Genomic DNA, 25,498 nt, shown 5'->3' on the forward strand with positions numbered 1-25,498 from the left:
TGTCTTAAATGTCTTTTTTTGATTTGCTAAAATATCAGTTCTCAGGTAATGTCCATAATGTTTGCCTTTGGTAAATGTTCATAATTTTAAATTAATGTTTTAAATTTATTCTTTAACCCAGTTTGTAGGTCAAAGTGAGCAGATTTTTGTAGAAGCTATTTTGAAGACACAGTGTTATGGTTTAATTGCAGTATGCAGATGTTAAACAAATGTGCTCATCATAAACTGTTTCGTTGTCTGACCAGAGTATTACTAGTTCATAATTTTGTATGAAAAATACTACAAATGAAAATGAGTTGACAGTTTTTCCAAGTAGAATTTCATGTGAAGTTCTGTTAGGGCAAATAGTAATTTATTCACCCTCTTATGTGACTCTTAATTTTTGCGAAAAAAAAAATAGAACTTAACCAACAACAAAAAACCTAAAGGAAGCATATATTTTTTAAAAACTTTTAAGGTTTCCTAAAACATTGCTCTTCTGTTTGAATTATAGTGTCATCTAATATGCTAGCTGTGTAAAATCATACTACAAAGAATCTAGAAAAAAATTAATCTGACTATAAATGAAGTAAGATTTCAGGCAACATGTTATAGATAAGCAGCTATTTTCAGGAGGATTTCTTTCTATGAATGTTAAAGCTATAGAATATTTCTTATATAAAATTTTTCTGACTGAAGATGAATATCCTATTGAAAACTTTAACAGTCTGTCAAAGAAGACTGTGAACATAAAGGGTTTTTAATGTAGGACAAATAGCTATTGTATTGATAGGTGTGTGAACCCATTCCAAGAGGAATGTTGTCGAATTACATACCACATGAAATTTCTGTGTCATTTTATGTTATGTTATGAAAGTTATTTTAATTAGTGAAAGAAATAAATTAAAATCGAGACGATTTTCTGGGGCTAAAATTTATCTCAGCTTTAAAAATACTGCATCTTTTTGTGTAGCCCCCTTGTATTTAGGTTTGTAGTGCATATATGCTATTTATTTTTATTGATTAACGTATCTGGAAAAACCGTTACTGGGCAAATATTTTGCATACTGCTGGTTAACGATACACATGGTTCAAACCATTAAAATAATAAACAAGTCAAGCATAAATTTTGCTGACAGTGGGAGATTCAGCAAAAAAAAAAAACTTTTAGTACCATTATTAAGTATTTTAACAACCAAAATATCTTTACCTTGTAATTCGTAATCATATTTTGCCCTCTTGAGTGCTATAATATGTAAATTCTATTCAAATAATAGAGATCTATCTTTTTTATTCTCAATAACAAATTGTACCGATAAAATTGGCCAAGTATATAAATTTTCATTAATATGCTAAACATTGTGTTTTCTTCACAGTCTTCCATCTGGTATATGGTTTTTATCAGGGCCTTAGGAGTCATGTTTCAAATCTCACAGATTCCTTTAGGGCTAACTCAACCCGGAGACTTATGTAATAGATACTTATTTCATAGCCCTGTCTATCTATCCATCACATTCTAATTGTTGAAATGTTGGTGGACACAAACTATTCCTATTATCCCTGGTCTAATCCAGCACAAATTCAAATTTTAAACACCTCAACTGTGCATTCTTGTTTTGTCTCAGCTCAATTTGCTGAGTTCCTTCTCATACTGCTACTAAAAATGATTTGCAATATGAACATGAAAGATCTGGCCTTTATAGCTTTCCATAGTGGGAAGGACTATGCTCATAGTCCCTTGCTCAAAGAAGCAATAAATATTAGGCTTTTTTTTTTTTTTGCACTAATTTGAGGGCCCCGAATTAACCAATGTTGGTTAGCCAGCAACTCGTAGTGGTAAAGTGATACAAAGGGACACCAATTATATATGGTGGTACCTAGCCAAACTTCAGATTAACTCCAGGATTTGGGCAAACCTTTATGGGGAGGATTGGCCATAGGAAAATGAAAGACAGTAGAGATAACCATGAAAGAGGGACAATATGGGCCATGAGTGAGAAGGAGTGAATTAGAAGTTTCTAGCACTACCTGATTCTTGACACATTCCAGTTCTGTTTCATGTGCATACTCCAAACACCTTTCCCTACCTTTTAAAGGGGACTTTTTGTTGAAACCTATAGGTTGAAACGCAAGCATAACTCGTTTAGTTTCACGCTGAAATTCAAGAGAATTAGGTTTTCACATTGGACAAGTCAGTCCTGAAGCTTCTAGCTTTGAATATATACAAAATTATTATTTTCTAATTTTTTTGTTTGTATTTTTCTAATTATTTTACTCTTAATAAGAATTCTGTTGGCTTTGTTTTAGATGCTAAGGACATGTTCACTTCCAGATCTCTCAAAGCTGTTCAGAACACTGATAGATGTTCCTACTATAGGAGATGTACATCAAGACAATCTTGAAATAGATGAAATTGAAGATGAGCACATTAAAGAAGGACCTTCTGATTCTGAAGACATGTGAGCATGATGTCATTAATAGATAGTAACACTAACAGAATTTCTGAATTTATGTATGTCCTAGAGATGGTGATTTACCTAGACAGTTTTTAAAAAATGATTCATAGCTAACTTTTTACTACTCCTTTACCTTTTTACAACATTCTTAAAGTAATCATACAAATTTTGATATGTATATCTGCCTCTTCATTTCACTTGAGGAATATAAGAAAATGGTTTTTATTGGTGCTCTCTGTCTTATTAAACCACTTAGCGTCCAGCACAATGATTTGCACATGGTAGGTACTTAATAAATATTACGTGAATAAATGTTAACAACACCATGATACAAGAATTGCAATGGAAATTTGTGAAATACTTACTGTTCTACGATTCCCCAGGAAGATGATCTGAAAGCTCCACCTATATCTGTCTCCTGCCACGAATGATTTCAGAAGCATGGCACTGGGGAGTTAGCAGATAGAATGAGTTGTTTGGTTTGCATGTGTATGTATGTGCTTACCTGTGAATTCTGCATGTAACTTAATTGCTTTTACAAAATTCCTTCATGATTCGTGGGGAATATGAAATCAAGGAGAATAATTTAACCATCACTTGAGAGAGGTGGGATGTGATTGCCCTTTAAACAGTAATTCTGCTTCACCTTTGATATCAGTGAACCTTCTCAGCCCCTCAGACAAATGTTACAAAGTTTTTTAGGAAAGTAAAACCAGAGTACCCTGGAATAAAGTGTTTGAGAAGGTACAGTGTGTTCAAGTCACTAGGAAAATACATTATTACAAAATTTTAGAATTTGTATGATTTTTTTTTTTAATTAATTTGCTTCTTTTTACTTCTGCCATTCAATAGAAAGAACTTGTGTTTTGCTTTTATCGAAAGTGTTGTATCAGTCTCACGATTTTCCTTCTATAATATTTGAGCCAGGGCTACTACATCTGGTACATTTTATTTTGTCTTTGTTTTTCTTAAGCCTTGCCCCTTTCTTCTTAAATTTCTAACCAAACTTTTAAAGATTGCCTTTTTTTTCTCATTTTTCATAGAGTTCTATAGAATTTTGCTGGTGCCCTCAAAATTTGCAGGAAAAGTTACCTTTTTAGACTTGTTTTCAACTGCTTGGCTGTGGTCATTAAGCACTAAACTTTCTGTTTTTATTAAGCCTGTTGGAGAATACAACATTTCGGTACCCCTTTATGGTTGACAAAGTGCTAGGTATCAGTTTTTTCTTCAGAGTTTTTTTAAAGTCATGAGTTTTTATCTGAGGGAACTACAGCTTATTTGTGGCTTGTATTCTTTTCATTACAAGTTGAGAGTATTTTATTTAAAAATTAAAGTTAGAAGTCTTTAATATTTTTAAAATTTGAAAATTGTTATTTTTAGAGTTAATTATATCTATATAGGGAAATTTCACTTGATGTTTCTTTGGGGAAAAATAAAACTTTTTTAATGCAAACTTTACTCAAGGTTGTATAATAAGAAAGTTTACTAAAAAGTGAATTTGGGACCAGGTTTTAAAGCACCTGAGACAAATTTTTGAGTGTTCATTTCCTAAAAGATCTTAATCTTATATTTTTCTTACAATGATAGACTTAGCAACCCTGCTTATTTTACTGCCATCTATGGAGGACATTAATTCCTCTAGGCTTGCAACTAGAAGATTTCATCAACAGGTTATAATATTTAATAATTGTAGTAATGGTACATAGCAGCTGTGCCTGGTACGTTAGTCTTGTAATTAAATAAGTTAGATGCTACTCATAAGATGATCCAAAAAATTAAAGTCTCTCTTTCTCATTATAATTAAATGTTTTGCTTTTCTATAGCTGCTACAAAGTCAAAATGTAGGAGTTTGTACACATAAGTACAAAATAAAGATATTTCTACATTAAAAGATTATTTTATTTTTCCATTAATGGAAATTTTATTCAACGTTACACAATATCGTTTATATTTTAGTTCTTCAGTAGATATTTGTCTATTTGATTAGAATGTAAACTTTAAGAAAGGCCTTAATCAACGTGCCACTTTAGGAGAAAGAAGCAAATTAAGAGAGACAACATTGATGAGTACATTTCTTGGGTATTGTAGAAATGGTCAGAAAACCTAGATTTCAATTCTGTATTTGTCATTTATTTACTGCGAGTCATTTAAACACTTTGATTCATAGTTTCCATGCCTCTAAAGTAAGTTTCGTCTGAATAAAATTTAAATAGTAGGCTAAAACTGCTTAATGAACTAAAGTACTATGTAAATGTATAATATTATTTGCATAAATTAGTTCATTTCAGCATCTATAATCCCATGAAAATAAAATTAATATCCTGAGCAATGCCTTGGAAACAAGATTCCCCAGTGAAGATTATTATGGTTAATATATTCTAATTACACAGTAAAATCTACCTATTATGTACTTTAGAAATATTTTCAAGAATAAGCCTCTGAAGGTAAGACTTCTGGTGACCATTTTATTTACTAGCTCATTCTGTTAACCTGAACATGTAATTCCCTAAGTGTTTTCATTTCTGAGAGTTTAAAGGCCCAGTGAGAATTTATATGGAAAGCTTTTTGTATAGTGTACTATTATTATACATCCACATCAAGATTTTGCTGAACTTTCCAAGTTACATAAAAGGAAAACATTTGAATAGTAAGTATTTGTTTTGGAAAGCAAATGAAAAACCTCTTTAGTCTGGCCTCCTAAAATATTGAAGTTTTCTTTCAAAATTTAAGCAACTAATAATATTTATAGTTACATAATTCTTTTTGGAAAATTAGGACCATTTTAAACAAGTCTTCTTCTGGCTTATGTACTCCAGAGTAAATGTCATGTACCTTATTTATCAATTGTGTTAATCTTCATTTTCCATGTTAAAAACTAGGTTTTTTTCCGATTTCTTTCTATCCATCGTTAGTACTTTTAAGAAGAAAGGAGTGTATGCATGTTGAGTTGAAGGCAAATTTCAGAATAAGGTAAAGTTTTGGTAATTTTTGGTTTAATTTTTTAAATTTCAGTGTTTTTGAAGAAACTGACACAGATTTACAGGAGCTTCAGGCCTCTATGGAGCAGTTACTTAGGGAACAGCCTGGGGAAGAATACAGTGAGGAGGAAGAATCAGTCTTAAAGAACAGTGACATAGAGCAGACTGCAAATGGGACAGATCTGGCAGATGAGGATGACAATCCCAGTAGTGAAAGTGCTCTAAATGAAGAATGGCACTCAGGTGTGTGATAATAATTGTGGGCCTTTTTTTATTTTTCAGTGTGTACAGATATCTTAAGTAGAGTATATTTTTCTGATATCTGATACGAACCATTTCCAGCTTTAAATAAAACTGAAGTATACTTCTGTGTCTTCCTTTTATTCATTCTTTTTCTTTTCACACAGGTATTCCATTTCTTTCCCATTGAATTATGGAAATGCTTTTTTGTAGCATTTTTATTCTTTTTCTTGACAGGATAGTGTGCATTTCTTCTAGTAATAACAATAATAACTTAGTTTTCTTAGCACTTTATATTTGCAAAGAGCTTCCACACAGAGTGGTTAACAAGCAGAGTTAATACTAAAAGCAGTTTTTAAAACCTTGACACTTTTTTTTTGTTTAGAAACTATTTTTCGTTCTTAGCATTACCTTTAAGATGCAGAGAAAATTTGTTTATTTCAATAACTGTATTTGGGAAGTGGAGCGAATATGAAAAAGAATAATTCTTCAGTAACTCTATCTTTTACTAGAATTTTTCAAAGTATGTCTGGCATGTATAAGACATAAAATATTGAGCACTTAAAATACTTTTTTAGGTGCTTTGCCAGAGTTTTATAGTATATATCTTAGGTTGCCTGCCTTTTGTGTGCTTTTTATGTTTTGGCTCATATTTAATATCAACTTTTTAAAAATATTCGTTACACTGATTGCCATGATGCAGAACATATAGTTGTGCTTTTTCTATTTTATACTTAAATTAGATGACATCCCTAGGAAAGCTTTTAATCCTACCTGATTTACTGTTTATGTTATTTAAAAAGATTTCCAAAATAACATTCTTGTTAAAACAGATTTATATACATATTGATTACCTATATAAATAACAAATTATAGTGACAAAAACTTTATATTTAAAGTTCAAAATAGTCTATTTAATGATATTCACTTATAGAATTTTAGTCTATTAGAGTAAGAATTATTTATTCTTTTCAGTCATAAAATATCTTTTTATTTATGTTTTTTAGATAACAGCGATGGTGAGATAACTAGTGAATGTGAATATGATAGTGTCTTTAACCATTTAGAGGAACTGAGACTTCACCTGGAGCAGGAAATAGGCTTTGAAAAGTTCTTTGAGGTTTATGAAAAAATAAAGGTAAGTAAAATGTCAATTAAAACATTTAATTTTGAAATACACTCTATTTGAATTACTAGCACAATGTAAGTGATCTTTATTGGTCAGTAGATTTATTATAAATAATAAAGTCTCCAATCAAATAATATTTATATTTGGAATTTTGGTATAGTCTATTCATGAAGATGAAGATGAAAATATTGAGATTTGTTCAACAATAGCTCAGAATATTTTGGGAAATGAACATCAACATCTTTATGCCAAGATCCTTCATTTAGTTATGGCAGATGGAGCCTATCAAGAAGGTAAGATTTCCTCACAGTCCTATGTTTTAAATAAATGTGCAAAAAACAAAGCAACGAATGTAAATTGATGAGCTTGTATCAGAAGCATTTTGGTGAAATCTATGTTGGAGCTATATGTAGTACTTTTAAGCAATTATAAAATTAATTGTGTCCTATACTTTTATTGATTCTGGCATATACTTTTATTGACTTAAGTCCTTTAAGTCAATATTTTTATTTGAATGAGATTTTTTAAAAGGCTCATTATTGGACAGTTCTAGAACTTAGAATACTTTCTTATCAAGGATGTAGTAGTAAACTTTTAGACACATATGCTTCAGCAATATGTAAAGTTTCACCTAAATAATACCAATGTAATCTCTTCCAGAGTAAGTAGATCATTTATCTACAATGATTTGAATGTAAACCATTTTTATATTTGGAAAATGTTTACCTATAAAATCACTCAAAATATGTTAGGACTTTATTAAAAGTTATCAAAATTAAAAATGGCTTTCCTCCTTAAATTTAGTCAAGAACACTAAACATGAAACCAAGAGACTGACTGGTATTATAGTCCTGACTCTTTTGCTGGAAGCTAGTAATATGACACCGAGTGATTTATTTTGTGTTAAGTTTTAGTTTCCTTTGCTATAAAATAAAGAGATGATCTGCAATCTGATGTACTGTGATTGGTTTTCAATGTGTTTATTGGGTACTTCTTACATGCCTAGCACTTCATTACTATGGACGTTAAGACACATAATCTTTGCTCACATGTTGTTCACAGTTTCCTTGGGAGATGAGATATAAATATATGAGAGAAAGTGTAAAACTGTGTAAAAATGCTCCTTCTAAAATACTTTTCAGTGCATAGGAATTAGAGAAAGGGGAGGTTGGACCTTGAAAAATGGAAAGAAATATAGAGGGCATAATTTGTGGGGAAAGCAGAATGAACCAGTAATTAATCTATATTAGGATTAAATTGAGCATATTAGAAGCTTCTTGTTGAGAATTAGTCTTTGTGATTAGATACTGCGAGTGTTTAAAATACTTAGAGGAAATCAGTGAAGATTTTTGAACTGAAGTTAAAGTTCAGTCTAGCAGCAGTATTCTAGATAGTTTGGAGAGTACTAAAGATGAAAATAAGAAGATCTGTTTCATATAGATCTTTTTGGATATGAGATGATGAATATCTGGATTTAGTGTTCATAGGAATAGAGCTGTTGAATTCAGTTCAAGTATTTCAGAGCAATGCTTTTTATAAAAATATTGCTCTTTTGACTCATAAAAACTATGTTTGCTAAAATCAAATCTAAGAATTTTGCAGGGGCGGGGAGCAGCTTTACAGTTATGTAGACTTATTTACGTTGACCATTTTTTCCTAAAGTTTTATGATAGAAAGCCCAGCAAAAAAATGCTTCTTTAAATTGGTTTGATGGAAGTAAAAGTCTTGTAAAATTCTAACAGTTCTTATTAATCAAGACTAGAAAATATTTAGGTACAATAAGTCCTATTATCTTATAGCTTCAAAAAAACACTATATTTTCATTACTATTCTTCTTAATAGAATAACTGTCAAGAAAAAGGGTCATTGGCAACAAGTAATGAATTGAATGCAAACATTTTCTTTTATAAGTCAGTTATTAGTGCTGCCTTTATTTTTCATTATGGTTTTCTTTAGCCCCCTTAGTAGTTAAGATTATCACAAACAGGCAAAAAAAAAATATATATATATATATATATATATTTTTTTTTTATATATATATATGGTTTCATATTTTTTTATATATATATATATAAGGTTTCATATTTATAGTGGTTGCTATGAAACCTATCAATAGAAACTTAAGGGAGCCCTTTTGTATTAAAAAAAATTGTTAAAGAACTATAAAATAACACCATTTGGGGGAAAATGTAAGAACAAATATGTATTTGTTTCGTTAATATAGAGATACAGACTTATTCTAATGAAGATGTTCCATTACATAAAATATCTTGAAAGTTCTTTTTCAAAATTCCACTGACAGCTTTACATACCGGATTCTTTGGATTGTCCTTCTTGATGCAAGTCTTTATTCTGGGAGCATTTAATTATCTTGGAAAAAGTTTAAAGTTACTTAAAATCAAGTTTAGTGTATGAAGATAAATAATATGTGGTCTTTTTAAGTATCTCACCATGAAATAAGGAGCCTAAGTTTTTAAAATAAATTTATAAACTGATTCTGATTATTTTGAATTTATTTCTAGAATATTTATCACAAATTGTATTACTTTAAAGGTATGATTTATAGACTAAAATTGAAAATTTAAAATGTTATTGCTTAATTTTAACAATATAAATTTTCATAAGATTTATTTATATTTCGTTCCAAAAAAATTTAAGATTGCATTGAAAAATATATACAGTACAAGATTAAATTAAGAACAAGTATTTGAGAAAGCGAGCATATCAGGCAAATGAGTACAAGCAATGTAATATAAAGCCAAGACTGAAATAAGAATACAGAATTCATGTTCAAATGGTCTCTACATTTTGTGAAAATACATCACAAGTTTGGTGCTGATCTTTTTAGCAAAGCAAGAAACCTAATTAAATAAATGAGTCACAATGTTCATGAGACAAAACATGTCAATCATTCAGAGAACAGCTATTTCTGGTATTGAAAGAAAGGAAAAATTTTCCCATGATTCTTAAAAAAGAGGGGACTATGATACAGTGTTCCTCAAACTTAGATAACATGTCACTTCCATTAAAGGGTATGATTTTTTTTTTTCAGACTCTAAGAATCTAAGTTAATTGACCTCAGGGGAAAACTCAAGTCTTAGTCGTCGAAAATGTCAGTTGTGAATTATTACTGTGAAACAGATGTTTTTTCCCCTAAGTATTAAAAGATTATTATCATCAAAATGAAAGTATAAAATTTAAACATTATCTGGAACTTTCAGATTTCTGATTTTATTGTGATCTCGAACCCATTTTATAGAACAGTATTTTAATGTTCTGAAAAATATCCTCAATAATTTTTACAATATTTGGATTTCATGGGGTTCTCTTATAATATGGCATGCAGTAAGTTACTGGCCTAAGGCTAGAAAATGATTCCATTTAAGTAAATATGTGGACAATATCAAACAAGTTCAATTCATATTCAGACATTTTCATCCTGCAGGCAGTTTTCCATAAGTATTGTTTCAGTACAGCTTTTCATAAATAATCAACAACAGTGTGGTTGGAGTTCAACTTTGCTTGACAAGTATCTGAGGAACATTTTTGTATTGCTCCTTAAGTGGAACACTGTTAACAGTCAACTGAGCCATAAGGTAGAATTGACATGATACCCTCTTTTGAAAGCTGAGTGGCTTCAAAAAGCTGCATGCCTAAATAGGCCATTTCCCCTCCAAAGCACCAAGAATCGGGTGAGGCTCATACATTCCTCAAGAAGCAATATCAGATTTTCTCTACCATGCAAATGAAAAGGGGATGAGGACCCTTAAGTTCTGTATCATAAAGCCTGGCAGTAATTCCTTCAGCCTAGAAAAAATGTAAAGGGAAAAAGCCAAATGCCTACCCTGGAAACCTTTTTTTTTTTAATCTTCTGAAAGCCCCTAAAGCATTACGACTTATCAATATATCAACCCACTAAACTGTTTTTAAACTGTATGTTGAATTATTTGAATAAATTAACTTGTTGTTTTATATTATTAAATGTAAGACAGCTGAATGTTAGACAATGATTGGATTTAGAAGAACTAATATTTTAGAGCTTTTCTAACTGGTAATACTTAGACCCCAGATTTAGAAGGAGTATAACTGGGCCAATGGTAGAATGGCAGAGACCACCAAACCCTCATGTAAAGCATTGATCTTAGATTCTTAAAAAGGAAGTACATACCTTTATTCTACATTTATTTTAGATAGAGTATTATAGTGTGTTTATATAATGAAATTCTATTCAGTTAAAACAAATGAACTAAATTTTCATCTGTCAATATGGATATGCCCCACAAATATGACCAGTTGAATAAGTAGTACATAGTACCATTTGTATAATGCTTAAGAGCAATTTTATTTTTGTGTGCATATGTGTAATATAAGTTAAAAAAAAATCTTGGAGGGAAGGATACACATCAGTTTCAGGCTACTGATAATGCCTCTGGGGAGAGAGAGAAGGCAATAAGATTGGAAAAGGGTATTCCCTATCTAATACGTTTTTCCTTAACAGATAATCCAAACCAGTATGGCAACAAGTTAACTTTTATTTTAGGTGCATGTATATTCATTAGTTTTTTATACTTCCCTATTTGAAGCACTTTGTAATTATAAAAAATAACTATAGCACAGAGTGATAAGGGTAACATTGAAAGCAATAAAATGTACGTTTGCAGAAAGTAATAATCCAGCCATATTGGAAGAAATAAAGGTGTCAGGATAATTCTTCCTAGGGGAGAAGACATCAGAGCTGGATTTTGAAAGATCAATGGGAATTTACCCCTACATCAGTATGTGTACTTATACACAGAGAGATGTAAAATATTGTATTAGGGGAACTATAAACAATTCAGTGTTATTAAAGCATAAATTATGTGGATGCTTAGGGAAGATAAGGAATGAAAGTAGATAAAGCTAGAAATAAGGCCAGATAATGAAGGGCTTTGCAATCCAAGTAATGGTGCAGGTTCTATCCCGAGGCAGTGAAGGATTTTAAGCAGAGCAGTGATTTGAGATGACACTTGGACTTCATTGAAAGATCACTTTTGCTAGAGTGTGGAAAATAGTGATTGTTATCTAAGATTAAATTAAGTGCTGTTTAATTCATTGAAGAGTTTTTCTATAATAAAGAAAAATTTGAAATTACCATAATGCCTGTAAATAGAAATTTACAATAAAATGTTGAGAAATAACATATCATAGATATATTTATGTCAGTTTTAATGGTCGCACCATATTTTATGAATATGGCATAATTAATTATTGTAAAATTTTTATCATATGGAAAAGTTGAAAGAACTTTCCTGTTATCACTCATATACCTACCACCTGATTCTGCCATTAACATTTTATAATCTCGCATTATTACTTATTAATCCATCTTTCTATTATGTGTTTAAGTAGAAAAACTCATATCTCAAAACTACATTTTGCTTTAATTTTTAAAAAAATATTTGTATATACCTTAGGAAAAAATCTGAGAGGATTTATGTAAAATTATTAGCATTTGTTATCTTTCTTTACAAGTGACTTGTGCTACCCACATTTTTCTTTATTGTATTGTCTGACTGTTTTATATTGAGTATGTGATATTATAATAAAAATTACATTTAAAAGTACATTCAAGCTTTTTTCCTTTAGCATGAAAAAGAATGAGTTTTTTTCTCAAGTAGATACATAGTTTGATTTGCAATGAAGTGAATTAATTTTTTTTCTTTTTTCTACAGATAATGATGAATAATCTTCAGAACATTCTTTAATCCTCAACTGTATGAAAGAATTTAAATTTGGTTCATCAGAATAACAGGCGTCAGTGGGGAATGTAGCAAATTTTTATAAATGATATATCACATTTAAGATAGGCATGCTGATTGCATGAAAAAGATGGACAAACATGCCATATTTCATTTGAGATTCTAGTATTTTATCCATTTTATTTTGTTTGTTGCGTTCTATAGTTGCCTCCTACAGAATATACACAACGTAAGCATAAGAGACATTGATCCAGAACTGGACTGAATGGTGCTGAAGAAGATTTACCGTGCAGTAAGGTAACTTTTACTTTCAGCAAATGTCTTTAGGCTCAAAGAATTACTTTCGTTGAGAAAGACAAGCCTGTGGTTTTTCATTTAAGTATTTCAGTATGGCCTTTTTTCTTTCTACTTGTTTTCATGGCCAGCAATTAGGTATTAACTTTCTCAAGGGCTCTATTTAAATCTTTACATTTTGAAGATGGAAATTTTAGCCTTAAAGTTTATATTCAACCAGTATGTCTCCTGAACTAGCTCAGTGGAAACAAGCTATACAGACAGTCTTAGAAATCATCGAAAGTTTTAATTATGAAAGAATAGCAAAATTATATTTCCTAATATTCAAAAAGGTGGTTAATTATTTGTTTTTGTTTTTGTTTTTAATGGCCAGAACTAGGAATATTATACTTAACAATTGGTCTGAGAATTATAACATTGATCTAGCATGGAGCATAAAATTGCCCTTTTGTTTTTAACTTTCATGCATGTGCATCACGGGTAGTAGGAGATTTAAAAAGGAGAAAGGAATTGTTTCTATTTTGACACTGACAGTTTTTGTAACTATTATTCCAAAGGGGCGGAAATGTTCGCTTTTTTATTTCCATTATGAGAGGATTTAGTTAGATCGTTAAGATGATAGTCACACAGCTTCAATTGTAATATGCCAGATATTACATGATTTCATTAGAGATGTCTGAAGTCCAGATGCTTTTAGTAATAAAAGCAGAATTTTTGAAACTTGAGTGCAAAGCAGCCTATTGGCATAATCTGTAATTTGAACAATAAAATCTTAAATTGCAGCACTATCAGTACTATGCTAAATTTATTATGTATATTCTAAAACTAAATATTTGATTTTTATATGTTTGTCTATTTTGTGATATTACTATTAAATTTTTATTATCTACCTGAAGTGCACTATTGATTGTCATATATTTATTATTACTATTCTCAATAGAATGCTTTTACACAGAGCTGAGGACACTTACGTTTTTTTTACCTGATGCATTTCTTTTTTCCTTTTCTTTTTTTATGGAAGAATATTTGAATTCTGTCTTTTAATTCTCCATTGTCCTGGAAGAAGAATGATATGAGAGAGGGAGGTATTTTTAAATTCTTAACCAATTACAACTATTAGAAAAGCAAATAAGAGTATTATACAGTAGAAAAAGTTGTTCAGCCATATTTCAGAAGATGTCATATATACAAGAATAGGAATGACAAATAGGATTTGTGTCATCTTCAGTCAGTTGGTAGTGAGTGGCTCTGGAGTGTTCTTATGGAAAGATTGTACCTTTGGAGGTGAACTGTGAAGCATTTGTAGATTCAAAGAATGTTAGAGCTAGAATGGGCTGCCAAGGTAATTTAGTATTATCTTCATTTAACAGGCAAGGATGCTGAGTTTGAGATGAATGAAATCACTTGTGTAAATGACCAGAATCAGACCAGTTCAAGGTGTTACATTGTGCTATTAGATGCACATTCTTTTAAAATTTATCTCCTCAAGAGAGTAAAAAAGAATAGAATCAGTAGAAAAAAGTATATTTAGCATTAATGCATTAAGAATTCAACAGATTTCTTGTTTCTGGGAACAGCACGCTATTCTAATTAACCTTCTTGCTGAAAACAATTTTTAAATGCTAAATAAAGTTGTTGTTTTTTTTCTATTAATTAACATCTACTCTACCTGTTATACCTTTATTGATAATGGAGCTTTCAAATTTGGCCTGTGTGTGTGTTTAATATACACCTAAAAACATGGAAGAGGTGAGAAGATGAATTGCAAGGTAAAAGCTTTGGAGAAAGCTTCAACTCAGATATTAGTGGAATATTGGATAAAAGACACTTTTGACCTAAGAGTATGTCCAGTACCTCACACTTTGGTGTAGTGAGCTTGTGGAGCAAAGAGGATAAAAGGCCAAGTGTCCATCCAAGTTGGAGAATCCTATAAGAAACCCTACATTAAGAGGAGACACCAAAAAATTGCATCCTCACAATAAGGGAGAACTAAAACTAAACCTAACTCAAACTCAGGGACTATAGGAAGGTAAAAGAAAGGACAAAATATTCCTGAGAAATTGTGGCCATAGACTAACCTTTACGTGGTTTGTATCTTGACCACCAGAATCGGTGGGCTGGGGGACTTTAGATACAAACATGACTGAAGGTTCTTCATGAACCTGGCAGAAACTATTCCAGTGCCTCTCTGAAGGAGGGTACATTTATTTTGTGTCTTGAAAAATGCCATAAATAAAATTTTAAGGGCAATGTTGGACACAGAGTCAAAGATAAGTTAGTATACAAGAAATCAAGACATACAAGTGGGAAATAGCATGAACAGGATCTGCACAGACTTTAGGTTTGGAATTTTCAGAGATGTATTATAAAACAATTATACTACTGTGTTTAAAAAGTGATCAACAGACTTGAAAATATCTCTAAGGAAAGAACTACTAAAAAGTGATGTAGATTTGAAGAACCAAATAAAATTCATTTATATGAAAAAAACAACAACCAAAAATTTAAAACTCAGTGAAGATGCTTGACAGCAAACTATCCATGGCAAAAAAGAGAATTAAAAAACTAGAAGAAAGTATTTGTAATATAGTCCAGAGAGAGAAAAAGATGGAAAGTACAAAAAAAGAAGGTATGAGACAGATTCAGTGAGCATGTCTAATGTATATTTAATTGGAGTCCTACAGCTGAGGAAAGAATTGGGTAGTTATGTGGAAAGAGAAAGCTGAGAAATTTTCCAAACTATTGGAAGGCACCAGTCTACAAATTGAAGAAGCCCAGTGAATTTCAAGCAGGATAAAGTAAAAGAAATGCATTCTTAGTGTCTTCAGAGTGAAACTGGAAAAATCAAAGACAAAAATGTCTTAAAAGAAGTTGAAGATAAAAAGGCATACTGCCTTCAAAGGAATGTTTAAAGACTAGTTGGCCTTTCAACAGTCATAATGGAACAGTGGAATGGTATCTTCAGTGGATCAAAAGAAAATCATTGTCAATCCAGAATTATACATATATAGCAAAAATTGTGTTTCACAAATGTATAAAAATGAATTCTGACCTTCAATACTGGCCGCGATGAAGTAAAAGAGAAGGAATTTACCTTCTTACCTTTAACATCCCTAACAGTGGACAAAATACAGGAACCTGTTTTTCAGACAGTGGACAACAACAAAGAGCAGCGATCTGTGAAAGAGGGGAAACAGATGAGGTAAGCCCTGTGATTGCCCAAGTTTACTGCACAGAAATAGCATGGGGGTCAGGGGACCTATATGAAACCTAGAATTCTCCTTAAATGGAAGAGATAGAAGTTAGAATTTAGAGAGGTGAGAGGAGCCATAATTTGCAGGGCAAAGTACCAGAAAGGCGAGAGCTGCACAGAAGAGCTAGACGATCCCCAAATATTTAGAAACACATTTCTAAATGACTCATGGATCAAATGTGCCCATGAAAAGGTGTTTAAAATTCTTAGTCATCAGAGAAATGCAAATTAAAGCCACAATGAGATATCACTACACACCTTTCAGAATAACTGAAGTAAAAAATTAGTGGCAACACCAAATGCTGATAAGGGTACAGAGAAACTTGATTACTCATGCACTGTTGATGGGAATGTGAAATGTTACAGACACTTTGGAAAAGTTTGTCAGTTTCTTATAAAATAAACATGCAACTACCGTATGATGCAGATATCTCAGGCATTTATCAAGGGAGCCATTAAAATTTAATTTTCACAAAAACCTGTACAGAAATATTCATAGCGGCTTTATTTGTAGGAGCCAAAAGCTATAAACAGCCTAGAGATGCATCAGCCAGGGCATAGTTAAACAAATGTGGTGCATCCATACCATGAAATATTACTCAGCAATAAAAAGAAACACACTATTGATACACATAACAACTTGGATGAATCTCCAGAGAACCATAATAATTTCTTTTAAAAAGCCAGACACAAAAGGTGAGATACTATATGACTCCAGATATAGCGGAGATAGTTTTGAAAATAAAAAGGTAAATGTGCTAGCTGTACCAGATATCAAGAATTATTATAAAACTATACTGATTAAGATATGAAGTAATAGTGTAGAGAAAAACAGTTCTACCAGTGAAATAGAGTAGGGAACCCAGAAACAGATTTATCCATAAGTGAATACTTGATATGTCACAGGTTAACACTTCTGGACTGTGAAAAAGTCTTTTAAATGGTGCTGAGACAATAGAGTATATAGAAAAGAAAGAAAAGAAGAAAAGGTAAGGAGGGAGGTAGGAGTAAGGAAGAAAACTGGACTCCTAACTCATTCCACACAAAGGTCAATTCTAGGTGAAATATTAATGTGAGAAATAAAACTCAAGCTTTTAGAAGTGAACATATCAGTATGCCTTCTGGACCTCAGTGTAGGGAAGAATTGCTTAAGTCCAAGAGCGTTAACCATAAAGGAAAGATTGATAAATTCAAGTACATCGAAGTTAAGAATTGCCATTCCTAAAAAAGACACTATGATGAAAGTGAAAAGACAAGGCCCTGAGTAAGTATTGTTGACTGATATTTAGAATATATGAAGAGCTCCCTTATGGCCAGTCTCATTGATAAATAAGAAAATGCAGAGTAACCACAATTGGGAAAGCCGTTACACACATCAGATTAGCAAAAATTAGCTGACGACAATTCTTGGCAATTTTGTGGGGCAAAATAAGCCTTCATATGTTGTGTTGGGAATATAAATTGGTATAATCGTTTTTGGAAAACAATTTGACATTGTCTTGTAGAATGTTGAAGGTGTACATATCTTATTGCCTGTATTTCAGTCCTAGGTATCTGACCAACAGAAATGTGTGCACACGTTCACTAGGATTCATGGCTGAGAATGTTCATTGCAGCATTGTTCTTAGGAGTCTCAAATTGAAAGCAACTCAAATGTTCATCAACATTAAAGTGGATAGCTAAATTGTACTATGTTCATATGAAAGGATGCTACATAACATTCAAAATGCACTAATTTAGATAGGCACTACCTTTTGTTAAACATTTATACATAAATGCTTCTTATCACTTCCTGGACTACAGTTCCCATGAAACATCTTCATGGGGTCACCAGAGTCCCATAGAGAAATCTGGTTTGCAAAAGGTTAGGGAAACTTCCTACAAGCAATGCAATTTCCTAAGCCCTACTCTAAAAAAGTAGTTTCGGCTCCATTTTATTTGTTTTAAAACACCTTACTTTGCAGTATTTTCATTACCCCATTTCATTAACATTCCACATATTCCTTGCCCATGGACATAACTATTGTAACAATCCCTGTCCCATGAAAAACAATAAAGCTATTCTCGTGTCAGAAAGACAAGAGGAATAAACCTACTAATGCAGAGATGTTTGTCAGCAGAAGTCTCCTCTAGTTATCTTATTGTGCTCTCTTGGCATCTCGTGACATGCAGCACTTACCTAAGGGTAGCGCAAGCTTTCCTAGATGGGTCTGTGTGCTCCTGAAACTCTGGTATCAAGTATAATCCTAAGTCCCTAAAAAGGCTGCCTTGTACTTCATTATACATAATCTTCAGCTTTAGTACCCACAAATAATTGCTACTTCATTCTGTGTCTTAAAGAGGGAGAATATAATTGGCCTTGAGCCTGGAAATATAATGAGATGTTGCAGATCATCCTGTGGCCTTAGGTAGAGCATCCATCCCTGTCCAAGCAACTATGATAAAGAAATGCATTATATGGAACATAACGTGGCCATGCACGATTGGCAGTGAGTAAGGGAAGTTCCTATACTGGGAGGCAGAGAACAGTTAAAGCAGCTCAAAAAGACATTTTGAGTACAAGTAGGTTTTCAAGAAAGACGATGTGTTTAAGTTTTGACTTACTGAATTTGAGGAAAGCCACATGAAATTGCCCTGTTGGGAGATAGATAAAAGTCTGCCTTAAATGTGAGCCAAGGTCTTGGATTTAGCCAAAGGATTACAAAGGCACTTACATGTGAATGTATGACCACATATACTAACTCTAGAGAAACAGATTACAGAATTGACAAAGACCAATGACTTGCTCTAATCAACATTGTCAGTCATGTTCAGGCTACCAGCTATTTTTTGGTTTCTGTTAGCATGTTGCATTATTTTTCCATCCTTTTACTCTATTTGTATCTTTATATGTAAAATTATATCATTTCTTTTGGAAGGTCAACTAGAGATGAATTTTTAACAGCATTTGTATCAAAATATTTTTGCCTTTATTTTTCAGTCTTTTTTAAAAATCGTGGTATAAACACTTAATGTGATCTATGCACTTAACTAATTTTCAGTTATAATTGTTATAGTAGGCACTATACTATACAGCAAATCTCTGGAACTTATCTTACATAACTAAAACTTTATACTTGTTAAACAACAACTTCCCATTTCCTTTTCTCCCTAGCCCCTGGAAACCACCATTTTATTTATTGCTTCTTTGAGTTTGACTGTTTTTGATACTTCATATCAGTGCAATTATACAGTATTTGTGCTTCTGTGACTGGCTTATTTCACTTAACATAATGTCCTCTGTCATCCATGTTGTTGCATATGGCAGGATTTCCTTTTTTTGATGCCATTATTTTTTAAAGATATATTTGATGGTTATAGAATTCTAGTTGGCAGTTTTTCCTTCTGGTACTGTAAAAATGCTGTTTGGCTGTCTTCTGGTTTGCCATTGTTTCTGAAAAGAAGTCTACCAACAGACTGCCTGTATTGTGTCTTTATTCTCTGGTTTCTTTTAAGAATAACACTGATTTTTCAATTTTTTTATTGTTACTTGCTTCGGTGTCATTTTCTTCATGTTTTTTATACTTGGGGTTGAGTTTCTTGGATCTGTAGGTTCATAGTTTTCATCAAATGGAAAGGTTTTGGCCATTATTTCTTTTTCGTTGTGGAAAAATATGCATAACAAAAATTACTACTTTAACCATTTTTTAATGTACAATTCAGTGGTACATTAGGTATGTACATTAAGTGCATTCACATTGTTGTGCAACTATCACCACCATCTATCTCCAGAACTTTTTTTATCTTTATGCATAACAAAAATTACTGCTTTAACCATTTTTTAATGTACAATTCAGTGGTACATTAGGTATGTACATTAAGTGCATTCACATTGTTGTGCAACTATCACCACCATCTATCTCCAGAACTTTTTTTATCTTCTCAAATTGAAACACCATGCTCATTAAACATTAAATCCTCGTACTTCCCTATCCCCAGCCCCTGGCAACCACCATTCTACTTTCTGTCTCTATGAACTGGCCATTATTTCTAAAAATGTTTTTCTTTCTTGCTTTGCCTTCTCTCTTTCTGGGGCTCCTAACATATGTTAGGCCACTTGACATAGTGTTGGAGCTTTGTCTCACTAAAGCTCTCTCCTCTCTGATACTTCGCCCTGTGAGATCTAGCCTCTTTGGCCTTATGCTCCTAGATCCATCTCTTCAACTCAGCAAGGCTGCAGGTTACCTCTCCCTGTGCTGCAGCCTGAAAAATCTGTCTAGCCTTTAAGTTGGGGCTCTTTGTCTCCTATCTTTGGGTGTTACTCTATTGCCTCATGTTCAGTGTCTGAAAATCAGTTTCATATGTTTTCTCCATTTCTTTAGTTGTTTTATGGAGGAGGATATATTTAATCCCTGTCACCACATTTTGGCCCAAATCTAAACTTTCCTAACTTTATAATTTGTTTGCTTAATCTTTGTCTCGTTTTCAGTTATAATCCTATAAGGTCAAACATCTCCAAGTATTTTTTGAGTTGCTTTCTACAAGTTTTTATTTTTGTTCAACTATTATTTTCTAATTGTCATTATGATTTCTTCTTCTACGCATGAGTTATTTAGAGTTGTGTTTTTAAGTTTCTAATTTTTTATTTTTACTATATATCATTGCATTGTGATCAGAGAATATGGTCTATATCAGGAGTTGGCAATATTTTTCTGTAAAGAGCCAGATAGCATATAAATTAAGCTTTGTAGGCCAGTGAGTCTCTGTTATTACTATTCAACTTTGCCATTATAGTGTAAAAACAACTGTAGACAATTCCTAAACAATGACCAGTACTTATTCCAATAAAACTTTATTTAAAGAAGTAGGCGGTGAGCTGGATTTGGCCCATAGACCATAGTTTTCTGACTTTTTTTTCTATATGTTAGTACCTAGTTGAAATTTGAGATATGCTTTTGCCTAAAAGAATGTGCTCTCCACAGAAGTGAAATCAAAGTTCTATACATGCAGTGGGTAAACTGTTAATTTAGTGTTATTCATTGTTTTTATCTATTGATTTTTATTGACTTTCTGTCAATTACCGAGAAATTGCTAAAATATCCCATTATGATTGTTTTGTGCTTTTCTTCTTGTTGTTTCATTTATTTTTGCTTTATATATTTTGAAGCTGCCTTATTAGGTGCATATCATTCTTATAAATTGAACCTTTTATGATAATATAGTAATTTTCTTTTGAAGACTATTAGGCAAAAATCATATCTAGAGATAAAGAACATTAGTTTACTGCAAAGTAAAAGCACTCTTAGAGTAAATTCTCTCCTCTATGTTGTCTTCTTGGTGTGTTGGAGGCTCATTCCAACTTGTAAGATCCAATTATTAAATATATAGGATTTTTATAAACTGGTTGTTAGAACATTGGAACCTGAAATCAATGTAGTGAGAATATCTATATCGTAGAGCTTGCAAATGCTACAAATCAAGGCTTTTTTTCTCCTGAAAGCCAGTATGTCAGCAAACCACTGAGTCTAATCTACTCTTTAAAACTTCCATTGAATTTTTTCTCCTTTAGGTAAACTCCTTTTTGAAATGGAAACATACATATAGAAAAGTGTCAAATCATAGTTGTTCAGCTCAGTATTTTTCAAAAAGAGAATATATTAATGGGGCCAGCATGCAGATAAAGAAAGGGAATATTTCTAGTACTCTAGAAGTCTTATTCTACTATTACCCCTCATGAGTAACTTCCAACTTTTAGCATTGCAGATTTGATTTTGAACTATATGTAAATGGAATCATGGTATGTACTCTTATGTGTCTCTTTTTGCCCAATACTGTGTTCGTGAAATCTATGTTGTTGCACTTAGTGTAGTTTGTTTACTTTGTTCATTCTCATTGGTATATTCTGTTATTAAAATATTCCACAGTTTATCTGTTCCACTGTTCCAGTGTTTGGATATTTTCAATGGAGCTGTAGTGACCACTCTTCTGCATATCTTCTGGTGAACATATGTATGAATTTCTATTGAGTATATACCTAGAAGTGGAATTTTTGAGTCATAAGATATGCATATGTTCAGTTTTAGTAGACAATGATAAACAGTTTTCCAAATGGTTGTACCAGTTCACACTCCCTGCATTACTGTATGAGTGTTCCAGTTGCTCTACATCACTGCCAACATTTGGTTGCAATTAGTTTTTAATTTCATTTATAATGCTCTTTACTTATATAGTTCCAAATGTGTTTGAAACTGTTTCAAATATATTTGAAAGTTGGAAGATATGCATGAACTAAAGATAGAGAACTTGTGTGTAGTTCGTGATATTCAAGAAAATATAATTTTTAATAGTTGTTTGATAGCAATTTACACTACCATCTTTTACATAAATGTACAAGCTTAATCTTTATAAAAATCCTATGAGATCAAATAAGTGTATTATTATTTTCCTTTTATAGAAGAGGAACTGATGCTCAGAGCATCTGTGATGTACACAAGACCAAGGTAAAGCTAGACTCAAACACAGATGTTCTGAGAGGTCATCCTAAGTGCTTTCCATTTCTCTCACTGACGATTCATATCAGTGGGCTAAAGAAAAACCCAATGTGCCAGTGGTGCAGACAAGCTTGATTCTACTATCTAACCTATTACGGATAGTAAATATTATTTTTATGCACATATTTTGTGTATAAAATTGATTTGCCAAAGACTTTGGATCCTCAGAGTTGAACAAGATATATTAAGGACGTCCATCTCCTCATCATATTTTTTATTTAATGAGTTATGGGCATACATATATAAACATGATAAACATTATGGGATATTTGATAATCATAAGGAATTAGAATAGAGATTGAGTTTTGAATTTGTAAAAAAGTCCACACAATTAACTCAACAAAATTTTTGAGTGCTTATTGTGTGCCAAGTCCTGTTTGAGGCATTGGGACATAGCAATAATAAGATAAACAAAGCCTTACCCTTTGGAGCTTAGCTTCTAGTGGGGGCAACAGAATCAGCAACCACAAATATAGTAATGATTGCAGATAGATATAATCCCATTAAGATAAATGATAGAATAAATTATAAAAGTTATAAAGCCTGGCAGAAGAGAATAGCTAGATTTAAAAAGTTATTTTTAAAAGGGCAGGAAATTTATTTTCCAATTTAAAGAATAATAGATATGTGAAAATGGGGTTCAGTGTGAGGAGAGGAAGATCAGACATGACCTGAAGCAGGCAGGATCTCTGGGCCGAGGGGTCAGCAGAAGACAAATAGGTGGCTAAAGGATTGATGATAAGCGAATGAACTGAGATGAGAAAGTAAGACTTTTCTAGAAGGAAAATCAGTCTCATTAGCAGTCCCTTCTTAGAGAAGAATATTACATTGCCTGCCATGTGACTATAAGAGTTTTCTGTTTAGTGCTATTTAACATGTAACAGCGTCAGATTAGTGTTTCCTGAGCTGTGTGTATCACTGAGGTAGGTAGACAAGATATTTTTTGAGTACAAGGATAAACATTTTTCCTTTTCATGGGGAAAGAGGTCCATATTGTCTTAAGTTCCTCAGAAACAGATCCTGACACAGGGATTTGTGTGCTGGTTATTTCTTAAGAAGTGTCTCCAGGCAAGGCTGGCACAGAGGAGGGTTGGGGTAGGACAGGGAAGGGTGCAGTTTAAGGCAGAGTTTTCAAGGGTAGCTTCAACCTGATCTCCCAGGGGAACGTGAGGAATTGCCCAGAACCAAGGTAAGAGAGCAGGAATTTCACACCGCTCAGGCATTGGTTAAATGCCATCCCAGGATGTAAATTCCAGGCTCTGTAAATGTGGATAAAGTGGCTCTGATAGCTCAAGGGCAGTTTGTCAAACAAAAGTCACAAGTGTTGACTATTGGAAGCAAAAGCACACTGAAGCCTAGACAGTACACAAAAATGTTCAAAAGTGATCCGAGGAGAATAGTGTACACCACAAATATTGTTAAGAAAATGTAACTAGCACATCAAAGACAATTTAATTTTTTAAAGTAAGTCATTTAAAAGAATAATATCAAGTAAAATAAATGATACATAAAGTAAAAATGGTTAAATTGACACATGCTGGGTTTTTTTTTCTCATTTATATGCTGCCGTCAGCAGTTTAGTTACCATTTGGTGGTAGCTACTTCAACCTTTGACATTCTTGATGTCATTCCCAACACAATGCTAATTCTTCCTTTTTCTGTGAACTCCTCAACACTTTGCATGCGGCAAATTTTTTGCACTTCATATATTGCATAAAAATTATTGATTTAATAATTGTTAATTATTAAATAATAAACTAAAAGCTTTGTTAGAGCAATAACTGTCATAATCATCTTTTGCATTTCTAATATCTGGCTTCATTTCCTGGCTTACAGTAGGTAGTCAATAAACATTTGTGGAGTGGGTGAATACAGAAAGCCTTTACAGCTTGTGGAAATTCTAGAAAATAAATTTTATCTTCAGTATAAAATTTGTGTCTTGTATTAACTAGACAAAAGCAGTTAAAATGATAAACTCTCTCTAGCAAAAGTAACTGTGCCTCAGCAGATAACTTTCACATTTGGCACAAAAAGGTTCCTACCTGAAAATGGAAACTTAAAACTTTAGTTGAGAAAAGCATTCTTGATTAAGAGCACTTGATTAAAAAGAGCTCATTAATGAAAACAATACTATTTTTTATGAGGACTAAGCTCCCTTTATGTTACCCTGGTTTGGTTTCACGCTTCAACAAATAGCACCCTTTGGCAGTCACGGCTCCTTGCACTGCCAAATGCAGCATTCGTGGCTGGTCGTGCCCTTCCTGACGTCATTCTGGAAGAGGTCATCAGCTAATTAGCTGCAAAAGCTGGTCGTCATTCTTGCTTCCAAGCTCCAAGTGGTGCTGTCTAATGGCATCACAATAACTAAAAAAAAAAAATATGAGGGTTTTTTTTTTCTTGATATTAAAGAAATGCTTCTGAGAACATTGAAACTTAGGACAATTATAATGGAATGTATCTGATTAAAGGTGACCTATAGGTATTCAGGAGAGCAGAAAAAAAATCTCTCTGGGATAGGATGAATACTTTGGGCTTTTTCCCCAGATTAGATGTAGAAAAAATGTCTATTTCTCAAATTTTAGCTTCTCCCTCTTCAACTCCCATCCCCTAACAATGTTTCTGTTATTTGTCATAAACAGTACTACTTACGGCTTCTCACAAAAGTGGAATCTGTCATCTAGGCTTCTGTACTCAAAGCGCTTTAACTTTTTTCTCTGAAGAGTCACCACCTTCACTCTGCCCCTTGCCTGCTCGAGCCCCTACCCCTACCCTCAAGAGGTCTTGTGTGTCTGTTTTCTACTTGTGAAGGCCATGCTTTGATTTTCCAAGGCAATATCTGGTCACTTTAGAACTTGTCATTTATGTCTATGTAAATCTATTAATAGGTCATCTTTTCATCTT

The 25,498-nt window shown here is 32.5% G+C and overlaps 1 protein-coding gene across 7 annotated transcripts in view; it reads left to right on the forward strand.

Moving 5' to 3' along the window:
- NEK1 (NIMA related kinase 1) overlaps nucleotides 1-19,586 on the forward strand; it is a 134,187-nt gene extending 114,601 nt beyond the window's left edge. For all 7 annotated transcript variants that reach the window (XM_039876326.1, XM_039876325.1, XM_039876327.1 and 4 more), the window contains 5 exons: nucleotides 2,287-2,438; nucleotides 5,448-5,656; nucleotides 6,661-6,791; nucleotides 6,943-7,075; nucleotides 12,494-19,586. In XM_039876326.1, coding sequence (XP_039732260.1) covers nucleotides 2,287-2,438; nucleotides 5,448-5,656; nucleotides 6,661-6,791; nucleotides 6,943-7,075; nucleotides 12,494-12,507 — 639 coding nt within the window. In that variant the 3' untranslated portion in view covers nucleotides 12,508-19,586. The remainder of the gene's footprint in view (nucleotides 1-2,286; nucleotides 2,439-5,447; nucleotides 5,657-6,660; nucleotides 6,792-6,942; nucleotides 7,076-12,493) is intronic.
- Nucleotides 19,587-25,498: the final 5,912 nt, after the last annotated feature.

Source organism: Pteropus medius, unplaced genomic scaffold, assembly GCF_902729225.1.
Source record: "Pteropus medius unplaced genomic scaffold, Ma_sr-lr_union100, whole genome shotgun sequence".
In the NCBI taxonomy this organism is placed as follows: domain Eukaryota; kingdom Metazoa; phylum Chordata; class Mammalia; order Chiroptera; family Pteropodidae; genus Pteropus; species Pteropus medius.